General features: G+C 38.0%; 1 protein-coding gene across 2 annotated transcripts; it reads right to left on the bottom strand.

Annotated features, from left to right (window-relative positions):
• Positions 1 to 496: 496 nt before the first annotated feature.
• Positions 497 to 6,311, bottom strand: LOC105052361 (uncharacterized). Of its 2 annotated transcripts, XM_010933144.4 has the most exons (9): positions 6,136 to 6,311; positions 5,601 to 5,722; positions 2,895 to 2,997; positions 2,696 to 2,755; positions 2,228 to 2,290; positions 1,918 to 2,121; positions 1,725 to 1,827; positions 1,387 to 1,604; positions 497 to 863 (listed from the first exon to the last, which is right to left on the bottom strand). In XM_010933144.4, exons 2-9 carry the CDS (start codon positions 5,714 to 5,716, stop codon positions 771 to 773), a joined length of 960 nt encoding a protein of 319 aa, XP_010931446.1. In that variant the 5' UTR covers positions 5,717 to 5,722; positions 6,136 to 6,311; the 3' UTR covers positions 497 to 770. The 2 variants fall into 2 exon arrangements, with proteins under 2 accessions (XP_010931446.1, XP_010931445.1); XM_010933143.4 differs by lacking the exon at positions 6,136 to 6,311 and having other exon boundaries at positions 5,601 to 5,788.
• Positions 6,312 to 14,437: the final 8,126 nt, after the last annotated feature.

Raw genomic sequence — 14,437 nt, 5'->3', positions numbered from 1 at the left:
CCAAATTAAATCAGCTGATTCCCGACCCCCCCCGCATTGGGATCGGGGTTGCATACACGAACATATGAGAGAATAACTTGGGAAAAAAATTTCCCATTCTTGCATATGCACTAACCATCGCTTTTAAGAATATTCTCCCAATATAATTGGAAACAACGAGAGAGATGTTAAGAAGGAAACTGCAATCCATGAAAAAATTCCATCGGAGCTAATAACCACTAAACCATATAATTCCATTGAATGGCAGATAACACGAGAATGAGAAATTAACTTAATCATAACACTTATATTCAACTATATCTTTTGGATTTAAATTACATGATGCCATAGTCCCAGATTCAATAGAATTGGCACAGCTGCCTAAAAATGGATAACCAATGTTATTTTATTGGTTCATATACGTCATGAACCATCTTGTCAACCAATCAAATAAAGAATCAAGCTTACTGTGTAAGATCTTCTAGTTCTGGTAATCAAAGACAGCAGCATAAAATCATAGTACAATAGAAGCCCTGTACATTGAACTTCATCCAAAAATATGTCCAGACCTTGAAATGTTAAAAGAGAGCTAATATTGGTTTTGTAAACATTGGCTATTTCTGTATCTCAAGCAGTGGATTATTGAATAGAAGACCAAAAGCACCTTACAAATGAGAAGGTACAACACTAGACAATAGTTCAGACCCATATGGAGCCACAGTCCACATGTATCTGTCTTGTGTCTGAGGATTCCACCTGGTTAACACAATGAACTCTTCCCGGAAGACACGTTAGGATTCCTGTGGTGTCTCAAATCTTGTAGGAGTGTCAATACCCATCATACAGCACAGACCTGATATCAGTATTATGAGCAGAACAATCCCCTGAAAACCAGAAGCATAAACAACTTAAACACAATATCATGCAGAAATCGCGAGTTCCAAGTTTATCTAGCATTAGAACAAATTAAATAATGAATTCAACCTCTCAACCATCTGTTTTCTGTGGCTACACTATTTTTTCACAAGTCAGCTACTCATTAACAATAAAATTTTCACTTCATATATTACATGATCTCAGTGATCGACCACCTGGAGTTTGATACACTGTGCCAACCATCTAAGTAATTAACCAACAACAAAATACCAATGAAATTAAATGATCGACTAAATTGGTTACAGGTAGAATGTCACTCACTTGGTAATGTCATCTTCTTATCATTATCTTCCAATTTTCTTTTTAAAAAGGAAACTTATGTGCTCTATAGTTTAACCTACTGATTTACACATTGGGATACAATATAGACATTAGGAAGGGTAACATTATAGAAACATCAGCATTCAAATGTCTAAAACACTTAATTATTAACTTAATGAAACAAAATCAATCCCAGAAATCAGAACTTACAACAAAAACCCCTTCTAGAAGTGATGTTTTAATTTGGCAAACTCCATCACAAAAGGTAGAATTAGCTGAACCATTGCTACTGGTGTCTTCTGCAAGAAACCTACTCAAAGGGAGGTGAGTAGGGTATTGGAGTGACCTAATCGGCTCGGATGCATAAAGAATTGCATAGGTGGCACCAGACTGCTCCAGTGAACTGATTACTTCAGATAAAACCTCCCCTGCAAATTTCGTTTCGTTACACAGAGTCTTCCATTTACCATAGAAAGATCATCAGCATCTTCAATCTAAAAACTTTTCAAGAAGTTTTTTTCTTCAGAAGAAGACTTTATCTAACATACCTTCTGACTGAGTGGGATCCAATTCCTCAGAGCCCCCATTGCAGAATACAATTAGATCTGTCTGCCCACTTACTCTTGCTTCCATCTTTGATCTCACGAAGTCCTTGAATTATTTTACAAAAATCAACATCAGTTACTTATATAAAATCAAACATCTAGTGTTATTAGTTAAAGATTTATAGAAGCAATTTACATGTACTGAATGCAGGCCTTGAAGCTTCTTAAGGTTTTTGCCATTAACAGAACAAGAGTCCAAGTAAGCAATATGATTCACTTTTAATCCATGCCCACAATTTTCTGCAAATCCTGATATCAAAGAATTTTCCAATGTGTCATCTTCATCTGATGCTGCCACATACGGAAATGCCATAGAAAAATTTGAACTTGTGAATGAGAGCTGGAGAAAAGAAAAAAGTAACTACAAATGTTAGAACTTGTAAGCCTTTGACATAACTGAAAAACACATATTGCAAAAGATAGGCAAACAAAGCAATGCTGATTACCTTTAACATGTCAAGCAAAGCTTGATCCAGGTATTTAGTTTTAGAGATATCTGATGATTGCAACTACAATAAAAGATAAAGTCTTGTTAGTCGGTGAAAACAGGAAAACTAATTACATTGATATTTGCACCAACCATAAATTCATCCCATACATTCACATTTACTAGTCACAAAATGAACAATGGAAGGAAACCAGACAATCTATCACTTCTGGGAATTTACAGGTACAAAATACATGAGATATTTTCTTCCTTATAATTAAAACATGCACCTAAATAAGTGAGCCAGAAAGCTAGTGCTTCTACAGAAAACTAGCAGTCCATGTTTCCATGGCAACATACCCATTCTTTTCTACCCACATGTCGGGTGAAGAGACATCTAAAGAAGCACTTATAATAATTAACTGTAGCAAATACAGATGTCATCACATACTATGACTAATAAATAAAAAAGAACTGAATTCTTTACCTTTCTCCCAACAAAAACAAATGCAACATCCACATTCGCATGAAGGTCCTCCCCAGAGCACTGAGAAAAGGGCCAACGTCAGATGGTAAAAACATCATTATTAAGCACTGCATTATCTCCCATAGCAGAACAAGCAAGAGGTAATCATAGTGCACCAAATTGTAAGTAAAGCTATCCAATTATCAAGTGGACAACTTACCACCAAGTTTGACCAACCACCCTCAGACAGAACTGATTTAGCTAAATTCTTTAGGGAGATGGTGCGGTAGTCAACAACTTCTTTAACACCATATTGAGATGTTCTGCAAAAGCATATAGTGTGGTTCAATAATATCTTGTATTGCGGCAATATTTGGAAGAACTAAAACTGCCAAAACAAAGAGTATGAACTTCAAACAGCCCAGCACTCTTAAATACCAGAACTTGCATTCATTAACATGTAAAAACGTGAAGCATGAAATATCATCTAATATGAGAAAAACAGTCAATATCATTATGTCAAACAAGTAATTCAGAAATATGGCATCACTGGTCACTGTTGTCCATGTTATTATTTCATATGATTCTAGCAACACCTTGAACAGAAATCAACAATAGCAGACAAAATAAATATGCAGACAGGTTAGGTTTCTGATTTTGTACACCAATAAGATGATCACTGAATTGTAGACAGCCCTAGAGATAAAAAAAATAAAATAAATAAAGGAAGAAAAAATAAAGAAAGAAAGTAGATATGGTGAAGGAGAAGAAAGCTACCAAGATGAGAATGGGAGAAGAGGAAAATGAGAAAGGTAAGGAGAAGGGTCAAATGGTTCAGTGCTGCCTACATAGTCATGTATCACATATTGTTCATCCAGTCACTAAGTTAAGTAACAATGATTCCCTCAATAATGTGTCAGTTATTATTACATCAGAACTAGATTTTGTCGCATGCAATGCAAGTGATAGACATGATATGTGGAAACTCTCATAGTGCAGGCTCATGAAAGATTTTCCTTTAAGCTGCCCTCTCTCTCTCTCTCTCTCTCTGTGTGTGTGTGTATGTGTGTTTGTGGGTCTCTCTCTCTATCTATCTCTATCTCTTTGCGTGTGTGTGTGCATGTGTTTGCAAGCTTCACTTTTTAGGAGTCCCACATTGCCAGGCCAACTTTTATAAGTTCTCTTCATGTATGATAAACAAAGGGCACATGAGCCTTTTAACTTAAGACTGCATAAAAGTAGGGCTGTTAATGCAAAAATGGTGCAAAACTATGTGGATATTCAAAGTATATCAAATAATGACATTCAGGCCCTCCAATATTTCCCATTAAATACATACAAGATGGTACTTGTGTCCCACTTCCACTTGCTACAGGTCCATAATCTAGAAAAAAAAAAATGCAGTGAAGATATCAGCTCTTTGATCCTCTAAAGAAAAAAAGAAAGAAAATTACTTGCAAATGTTTACCCAAAAAGGTGCGATCTTCTCTTACATGCTTAATTCACTCATGAACCATGAGTTTTTCAGGCAAATATCAGCTATTCAGTTATTCCCTTACAACTGGCATGTTGATTAGACTTGGATCTAATGCTTGCACTAGTAAGAAGGTTAATATCAGCTCAAAAGCAGATCACGCGATTGATCTGTGTGCAAAAACTACAGCAGACCTTTCCTTTCCTCAACATCTGATTTTTATTTTTTCAAAGGCCTGACAAACACCACAATCAATGTTTCAATTGCCTGATATTGAATTGTTGATATTGTATTGTCCCTCAATTCTATGAAATCTATATGAAACTTAAAGGAGATATCAGAAATGTAGGAAACTATTCCATTCATAATGACTCGATTATGAAGAATCTTTTAAACAGTCTGTAAATGATATTTCCCTGGAGAGTGCATGAACTGCTAGACCTCTCAAGAAGCATAAGATACATCGAGCTTTCTAACTGCCAACTATGGGAAATTCCCAACTAGATACTGGTCAGACTATTATCGGGCCAATTCTGTTATGAGAAAATCCAAAATTACTAAAAGGCCTGGACCACAGGCCCAGCATTAAAAAGATACACGTCAGGCATCAGGATGGCTTGTTATCAGCCTTACATGTAGGTAGAAATAATCCTCAACAAGTCACCATTGTCCAGTCTCAACTGATGTAATCAAAGGCCCAATAAAGATTCTTTCTTAAAATGCAAAAAAATAATTGTTGCTTCCAGGAACTAAAAACATAGACTGCAGAGTCAAAAAAATTCAGAGCTTTGCAAAATTACATGATTTTCCTAGAACATCTTGCAGTTATGCGCCACCATAAAAAATATCTAAATCGTCAAGCCATACCAAAGTTAATAGTTTGAGACCATTTATGACCACTTTTGCTTAACTAGCTTAGGAGTGCCTCTTGGGGGTCCTCACATTAACCTTCTCTTCAAGGACTCTACAAAACTTGGCAACCATGATTTACTGGGTGTGCCTCTTGGGGGTCCTCACATTAACCTTCTCTTCAAGGACTCTACAAAACTTGGCAACCATGATTTACTGGGTAAACCCGCAAGGTTTTCTTTGGTTCAGAAGAAAATGAAAGAAAGAAAAGCAAATGAATGGCAAAAAAACGAAAATTAAGAATTAATTCATCTTTGGTTGAAATAGGAAAATTGGAAATGACATTGTTGGCATATGGATTAGTTATCCTCATTAAATAATACATGAAGTGAGAAATAACACATGGAAGGAGGCAGCAAATGAACTATTTTGAGACAAGATCTCAATCATGTCATAAAATTACTCCTAACAAAAGCCAAAGCCAATCTGCTAATCAATCGTGAGTATTAATTACATTGAAGTTACAAAGATCTTAACATAGACCATTTTCCTAGTGTAACATAATACCAAAGTCTGAATACAACAAAGACAAAAAGTTAATACCCCAAATGGTGTGGAGACCACAGAAACGCAGGAGCCGTGGTAGGAAAGGATAAAACATGTGGTAGTTGAGCAGCCGTCAACACAATTGCTAATAGGACTGCCTTCACTCCCTCCATCTCGTCCTGCATAGCATTCAGATTAATAGTAACCAAGTGATGACAAAGACAAGCCATAATTCCCACACAATAGAACAAACAAAATGGAATTGTTACACGAATAAAGATATCTTCAAATCCCAAACCCACTCCACCAAAAAAAAAAAAAAAAACTGATTTTTATTGGGAACGAATAAAATCCGAAGACGTGCAGAGCCAAATCATATCAGTGACAAGATCGCTACAGGAAAAATCTACAAGAAGCCTGATCAACCGTTCGCAGGCGTTATTATCGGAAAAAAGACCATCCGAAAAAACTAAAAATCACACGCCCAAATGAATCAAATATGTCTCCATCAGAAATTAGGGTTCTCGAGGAAAAGAGGAAAGATCGAAGGATCGCTGTGCCAACCGAAGAGAAGATGATATCGAGATCTTACCTGAAGAAGAAGAGGCGATCCTTTTGTCTAGAATTAGGGTTTCTACGGTTCGAAGTTTCTCTCCAGTCTGCTAGGACCTTCTTTCTATTATTATTGGACTGGCGAGGATCCAGAAAACCGGAACGGCAGTAGAACACCGTCGCGGTGTCGTTAAAAAGGGAACGATGATATTTCCGTAATTTAAAACAACATCGACGGCTTTTTTTTCCTTATGTATGGACCCACACCGCTGGGATGGCCGGTTGGAACCGAACAAATGAACGATGATGGGTTGGACGGATGAGGCGTACTGTGCGGCCAACTGCGAACAAAAATCATCAGCAAAGATTTTTTTTTTCACTAAACTTCTCGCACGGTTTGGGGAAAATTATAAGAAAAACGTGAGTCCGTCCATCCTTCTCTGTCCTCTTCCTCCCGGTTTCTCTTCTTTTCCTCCGTCCGTATCCCTCTTTTTACTCCTCCCATATTCCCAAAAAAAAAAAATTACAGTATATATTCCATGGCAGATGATTTATATTTCGTAAACTAATTATCCAGCACTTGATATATATTTCTAATAATATCAATACATAGTATTTAGAATATAATTTTCATCGCTACAAAATCTATAGCCGCAATCAAATTAATCATCCAACAACTTAATATACATATCCATACAAATTGAAGTTTTACTATGGTGCTCCAAAGGATAATTTAATTTTTTTATAATTAATTTATTTCTAACCGTCGGATTAAAGATGGATAGTTTGGATTTTTCCATCAGCAACCAAACGCAATCAGTCAGAGCACCAGATGTGAATAATTGGTGCGATAAATATCTCAAAGATCAAGATTAAATTAAATACCATTTTTTTTAAAAAATCTTTTGGCCACCTCTCTTTTTCCAAATCAGGATTTTCTAGTTAGGGTCGGTGGTGGAGTTGGGGAAGGTCCAAGGAGAAGTTGAGGGAGTGTGCATTGAGAGCAGAAGAGGAGGGGTGGGTTGGGGTGGTGGTGTCGTCACCAAAGGTAGAGAAAGAGGAGAGGGAGGAGGAAGAGATGGTGGGGGTGTGCACCAAGGGTAGAGGAAGAGTAAGGTATTGGGGTCATTATCATGGGTGGTGGAAAGAAGAAGGGCGGGTGGGGTGCAGAGAAGAGAAGGGGGGGTCGGAGGCATGAGCACCAGGGGTGCCGACGAGGAGGGGTGTGGGGGTAGGGATGGGATGTGCAGAGAAGAGAGGGGGAAGAAGCACGAGCACGGGGGGTGCCAGAGGGCAAGAGGGTGTGCAAAGAAGAGGGGGGGAGGAGGCACGAGCACGGGGGGTGCCAGAGGGCAAGAGGGTGTGCAAAGAAGAGGGGGGGAGGAGGCACGAGCACGGGGGGTGCCAGAGGGCAAGAGGGTGTGCAAAGAAGAGGGGGGGGAGGCACGAGCATGGGGGCCATGGGGTGAGCAATGGCACGAGCAAGAGGCAGCACGAGTATGGGGTGGCAGGGGGGCACGGTAGGGAGGGTAGAGGGGGGCGGTCTGTGATAGAGAAGAAGGAAGGGTAGAGGGACATGGTCTGCGGCGGAGAAGAAGAAAGGGGTAGGTGGAGAGGAGGCGGCATGGTCACGACAGAGAGGGGACAGCACAAGGACCCGGAGGGGTGTCAGAGAGAAGAGAGGGTAGATTTCAGGGTTGGGCATCATAGGCATCGAGGGGAGGGGGCAAAATCGTCGGGGAGCTCGACAGGGAGACCATTGAGGAGATGGGTGGGAGGTGGTGGGCGGCGACGAGGAGAAGCGAAGAAGAAGATGGAGGAAGACAAAAAGTAGTAAAATATTATTTTTTTAAAAAAATAAAATAAAAAATAATGATAAAATACCTTAAATACCCTTCATAATAAAAAAAATATTAACAGAATACCGTAGCAAAATCCTACAAATTGATATATAATAGCAAAAGGAGGAGAAAGAAGAGAGAAATGGAGGCTATAGAATAAGTAAATTAGTCATCCAATAATCCAGTGCATATATCTAGATAAATCAATGAGGAATGGGAAGAAAAGAAACAAAGGGATCTAGAAGCTACGGAATAGATAAATGGACTCATATTTTTTCTTTGATAATGAAGACAGGAAGGACTCGGGTGTCTCCTTCCATCTTATCTCTTTAGCTACTCTTTTTTTTTAGTAAAACAGAGCACTTATACATTACGAGTCTGAACATAGCCAAAAAAGTCAAAAAAAAAAAATCTCGAAACACTTGTGGCACCTTAGCAATCTCAATCCATACAACCTCCTTGGTGTGCTCGGTTACAAAAGAGGTCATCCAATCGACCGTACTATTGATCTCATGATAGATGTGCCTAATCTCGATCGAGAAGCATCCTCGAATAAGGTGCCAAGTATCGCTGAGAAGAGGACGAACAACACCGTCCCTCTGCTGCTTCTGCAACCGACCAATAACCATAGCCGAATCACCCTCCACAACTAGTCTCTCCACCTGTACGTAGCCATAGCCTTGCAAACGATAAACCAGCTTAGGCAGCCTGTAACTCCACTGTAGGGATAGTACTATCAAGCAGGTGACACCTGCTAGCTGCCATAAGTCTAGAGTCAGGACCGCGAATAATAAAGCTTGCACCATCCTTAGAGCCTCTGATATTACCATCAAAATTGACCTTAAGAAAACTTAGGGATGAGGGCTCTCAAGTAATAAATACTATATGGATCGCTATCTGGGCGGCCGGGGAGCCCCAAGTGTCCCAAGTAATAAATGTCAAGTCTGTTGATAATACATCCATAACCTCATTAATCTGCACCAACATCCCATCCTGGATAAATCTTGCTAGCTGCCAAGATGCCTCAAAGGAGTCCCTGATCCTGGCAAGCCAAATGTGATAAGCAATATACACTGCTCTAATCCCTGAATGAATCATTTTGCAAGTTCTACCGTAGCCTTTCCCAAAAAAGCTAGGTGGCTCCATAGAGGCACTCGCTGCCCGAGAGAGCCCCACCAAAGTCCATACATGCCGGATCTTGGGGTATGGAAACAAAATATGGTCCACCATCTCACATCACTACAGCCGCTCTATAGCTACCCTTCAAGATCTGTATCTAGGTTACATGGCAAAAACAAAAAATAAGAAATCCCCAAGCGATATTCCTTCATGCAGCGAACAAGAGGATCTCCATTCGTCATCTATAAGCTATGAGTACGAGGGAGTTTGATGTTGAACAACATAAGAAGAGTTCTATATGGACACCGTACCGCTCATCTTGCCTACTTCTAAGGAGTGAAGGCTGCAATGCTTTCCAGCATGTGGAAAGCTACGTATCCATAATTCATGAATAGTTTAAGCCCAGCCAAATATTAGGCCCAAGCTTGTTCATCTCTTTTTTCCCGTCAAAAAGCACCTCTTATTTTCTTGTAAACATAATAGGAAGGGATAATTGAAATACCTCGAAATGATGAAATCAAAATTTCTGACGGACTTGCCTGGACCGAAACGATTCGAACCATAATTAATCATTGGTCGGATGTGTAATCACAGAGCAAAACACATGATTTTCACAATCCAAATGCCTTATAATATTACAATGAGAATTCTCTCTTGTTTTATTTTTTCTTCTCACTAATGCCCACACATAAAAGAAAGAAAAAGTTGCAGAGCTTATATTTTTGGCAATTTTCTTTTCTTCATATATATATATGGTGTTAGGGAGTTAGTGGCGGTTTTCCAACTTACACCACTACTTCCACCTTCCTCCTTTTTTGTTTAATTCAAACACAACGGTGTAACACATCATGGGTGCGTTTGTAATTTCTAGTATTTTCCACACACACATAATAAGATATGAGTCATTTTAAAATTCTCATTCGCTTCGTACAGACAAGAGGATTGTGTGACCCGACTTGGGAGCTTAATCCATGTGTCTATTAGGGTCAAACTATGGCAGCTACTATTCCAAAAATAAAATATTAATGGTGATGACGTGCTTCACTGTGCTCTAGATATCTTTCAAATTATGTAACATGAGGCATATCAAATCCCTCAAAATATGCCAAAAAATTATTATCCAAAATATGACTATTATGCATTTAAATGAGCTTTGCATAATCAATCGATCGATCATTAACATAATTAAGGACACCTTCGTTTCCATCCTCACGCCTCTTCAATTCAAGACCAACCGCTTCCTAGACATGACCCATAAGACTGTATTATTTCATTACCATTGGAAACACACTAAAGTAGCTATGCTGATCCCTTATATCAAAAGCATAGTCAATAGTGACTAAGGGCACAATGAGGCTAATTAATTATCATGCCTTAAAGAATTCACACAATGAGGAGCGGAAATTAAAATTACTTATTTTCCTTATTGGTCACCATGACACATGTGGTATGAAATACTTGTTACAATTCTCTTCCTCCCACTTAGAGCGTGTATGTCTATTAACAAAATAAGCATTAAGTATTATACAGATCTCAATTTGATCGCAACTCAACCCTGAAATTTAAAGTCTCCATCAACGTCTAACCCGTGCATGAAAATTCATTTCTGGCTCAATTAGGTTCACATGGCTGTGGACATATCATGTTCGATCATGTTCAATAATAATAATATGATCTCATCTTGAATACTCATCAAGGCCGTATATTCAAATATATTTTATTCCCAATTCCATCACCACAACTTTGAGTATAACTATGCCTCATCTTAGCTCGCTTTTTCTTCGGCACCTAAGGTGGTTGCTCGTGTGAGAGAGCCAACCTTTCCAACCCGACAATATACTCTTGACAAATATGTTCATGCTAAGATTGACATCACATAATCAACAAATATGATATGAGATAAAAGAGAATACATCACTTAACATAAAATGATCCATACAACAAGTAATTTACAATCTACGTAAACCCATAGACTCTGCATGCGTAACAAATATATCTTTAGGTATGGGTTTAGCAAGTGGATCAGCCACCATTTGGCATGTAGGAAGGTATTCTAGAACCACTTCCTTGCATGCAATCATATCTCTTATGAAGTTGTTCTTTATGTCAATATGCTTTGCTCTTCCATGATACTTCGGATCCTTTACATATGTAATAGCTGCCCGATTATCATAATGAACAGTCATAGGGTTAGTTTCATTTTCAACAACTCCCAAACTTTGTAAAAGTCTCTTATGCCACATGGCTTCTTGCATTATGACTGAACAAGCAATAAATTTAGCTTCTATGGTTGATAATGTAATACAGGTTTGTTTCTTATTTTTTCATGAAATAGTATCATTATTTAACAAGAGAACATAACCAGCGTTAATTTGTATTTATCAAGATCTTCTACCCAATTAGCATCTGAATATCCAACTATTCATAAATCTTTCCCTTTATAATATAAGAACTAGTCCGCAGTTCCTTTTAGATAGCATAAGATCCTCTTAACTACTTTTCAGTGCTCTTTTTTAGCATTTGATTGATAATAACTCACCAAAACCACTGCATAAGAGATATCTGGCCTTGTACACATTGTGGCATATATCAAACTCCAAACCACATTGGAATAAGGAACCCTTTCCATTTCTTACTTTTCAACTAGAGTCCTTGGGCACATATCATGGTTTAAGAATTTATTTTTACTTATTGGAGTATCAATGGGGATGCAATCTTTCATTTTAAATCATTCAAGTATCTTCTTAATATAAGACTCTTGCGACAGAGCCATCAGACCTCTTGAACGATCTCTTTAAATCTTAACATCAAGTATATATGTAGCTTCACCCATATCTTTCATTTCGAAGTTAGACGACAACCAATGCTTTATGGTTGTCACCTACTCCAAATCATTCTTAGCAAACAAAATATCATCACATATAGAGACAATATTGCGAACTTATTCTCCTGACACTTGACATAGACACAATGATCCTCCTCTATCATCTCAAAATCATATAATATTATTGTCCGATGAAACTTGAGGTACCATTGTCTAGACGATTGCTTGAGGCCATATATTGAATGTTTGAGCTTGCAAACTTTGCACTCTTGGCCTTCTTTAATAAAACCAACTGGTTGTTTCATATAAATTTTTTTATCCAACTCTCCATTTAGGAAAACTGTTTTAATATCTATTTGATATAATTCATGGTCTAACCTCGTAATCAAAATTAAGTTTAAACGAATTGAGACAAACCTTACAACTGAAGAAAATATCTTTTCATAGTCTATCCCCTCTTGTTGGGTATAGCCTTTAACAACTAGACATGCCGTATATCGCTGAACAGTACTATTAGCTTTTTGCTTAATTTTGAGAATCCATTTGTTCATAATGACTTTATGATCAAGTAGAAGGTCAACCAATTCTCAAACTTGATTTGTATTCATGAACTCCATTTCTTCTTTTATTGCTCTTTTCCATTGTTCTTTAACAGAACTAGATAAAGCCTCACTCACTATCTTGGGCTCTGCTTCATCATGCGGAGCTATCATAAATGCCTCCCCTTCTATTTCAAAACATCGATGGGATATGCTTTTTCACGAGCTTCTATGCACTTGTGTCTCTTTGACATGAGTATTGCTCCCACTAGGATCAATTGTTTGAGGCAAATCCAGGTTACTTAATTGATTTGGAGCAATATCACTATCGTGATCTTCCAATTCACTTATTTGAATGTCCTTATTTATATCATCTTTACTTGAAAAATTATTCTCTAAAAAAGTGATATCTCGTAAATCTATTTCGGTCCGATCACCATCTTGAAGTTCACTTATGAACACATACCCTTTGAAGTGTTGTGGGTATCATATAGAAATACATTTCTCCCTCTCAGACCCAATTTACCATGTTTGTGAAAGAAATCGTGAACATATGTTGCTGACCTCCAGGGCTGAAAGTTTGTCAAATCAGGCTTCCTACCTATCCATAACTCATATGATGTTGACGAAACTGATTTTGTTGGCACACAATTTAATATATAGGTGGTAGTTAATAATGCATCACCCCAATACGAAATGGGCAACTTCGCTTGCACCATCATTGAATGGGCCATTTCTAACAAAGTCTTATTCCTCAACCTAGCAATACCATTTTATTGTGGAGTTCTTGAAATTGTCAGCTTGCCCCACTTTTCATATTCGGTTGCCCCACTTTTCTTTTCACAAAAAAAATTGGATTATTCTGAAAGGTATTCGCATCCTTGATCTATTCTCAAGACTTTAACTATTTTGTCTAATTGGTTTTTCACTAAATTCACATTTCATATAAAGCAATCCAATGCCTCAGATTTATGTGATATTGAAAAGACATGACCATAACACATATAATCATTTATGAAAGTTATAAAATAGACAGCTCCGTGTCTTGCTTTTACATTTATTATTGGACCATAGATATCAGAATGAAAGGAATAATTGAAATAGCTCGAAATGATGAAGTCAAAATTTATAGCAGTCTTGCTTGGGCCGAAAAGATTCGAACTACAATTAATTGTTGGTTGGGTGTGTAATCACAGAAGAAAATACATTATTTTCACAACCCAAATGTCTTGCAATATCATAATAAGAATTCTCTCTTATTTTATTTTTTTTTCTTCTCACTAATGCCCAACTTGTACCACTACTTCCATTTCTCTTCCTTTTTGTTCAATTTAAACCCAACTGTGTAGCACATCATGGGTGCTTTGATAATTTTTAAAATTTCTTAACCTAAAAACAGGTATAGCTCATGCATTTGCTTGCTCCAATCATTTCGAGGCTCAAACTCATTTGGCCAGAAATTTAGCAGTGTAAACAACCGCAGCCAAACTAAAAGTATAATGGCACAAAGCAAAAATATTTTAGAGTAGTATGTAGGGCCATGTGGTAGAACCCCTTTCATAAAATTTTCAGTGCAATCCATCCAACCAAACTTTCTATCATTGGATAAGCCTTGTTACCATCTGTTGGGTAGATATCTGGCTAGGACACTACCTCCCAAGACCTTTTCGGTATTGCGCGATGCAGCAAGAAGAAAGAAGAAACAAAATAAAAACAATCAAAATATATGGATCAGCCACAAAAGGGCTCGCCTCCACGGGGCATGCAAACTTCACTATGAAAAAAAATTTGACAAGAGAAGATCTCACCCTCAACCCTCGTACACCCAATTTCTCTCTCACAGAAAGTTTTTCCTCACAAAAGCTCTCTCTCTTGGAAGATCCCCCTAGATTTCTGAAGCGACCGCTGTCTGCTGTCCAGGAGCTCTGCTCCTTTTCTCACAGTGTTCACGTTGTCTGATTTCCGCACGATCTCACGAAGAACCGAGCCACCCCCTGCCTTCTCTATTGAGGCATAGGC

This window comes from Elaeis guineensis, chromosome 10 (assembly GCF_000442705.2).
Source record: "Elaeis guineensis isolate ETL-2024a chromosome 10, EG11, whole genome shotgun sequence".
NCBI classification, from domain to species: domain Eukaryota; kingdom Viridiplantae; phylum Streptophyta; class Magnoliopsida; order Arecales; family Arecaceae; genus Elaeis; species Elaeis guineensis.
Note: the sequence above shows the minus strand (reverse complement) of the source record. Positions and strands in the feature narration are given on the sequence as shown.

Coding starts and splice junctions, on each gene's coding strand:
- LOC105052361 (XM_010933143.4), bottom strand. CDS start 5,773: ATGGCTTGTCTTTGTCATCACTTGGTTACTATTAATCTGAATGCTATG. Junction 2,122..2,227: donor CTTTGCTTGACATGTTAAAG/GTAATCAGCATT, acceptor TCTTTTCTCCAG/CTCTCATTCACAAGTTCAAA. Junction 1,828..1,917: donor AAGGCCTGCATTCAGTACAT/GTAAATTGCTTC, acceptor AAATAATTCAAG/GACTTCGTGAGATCAAAGAT.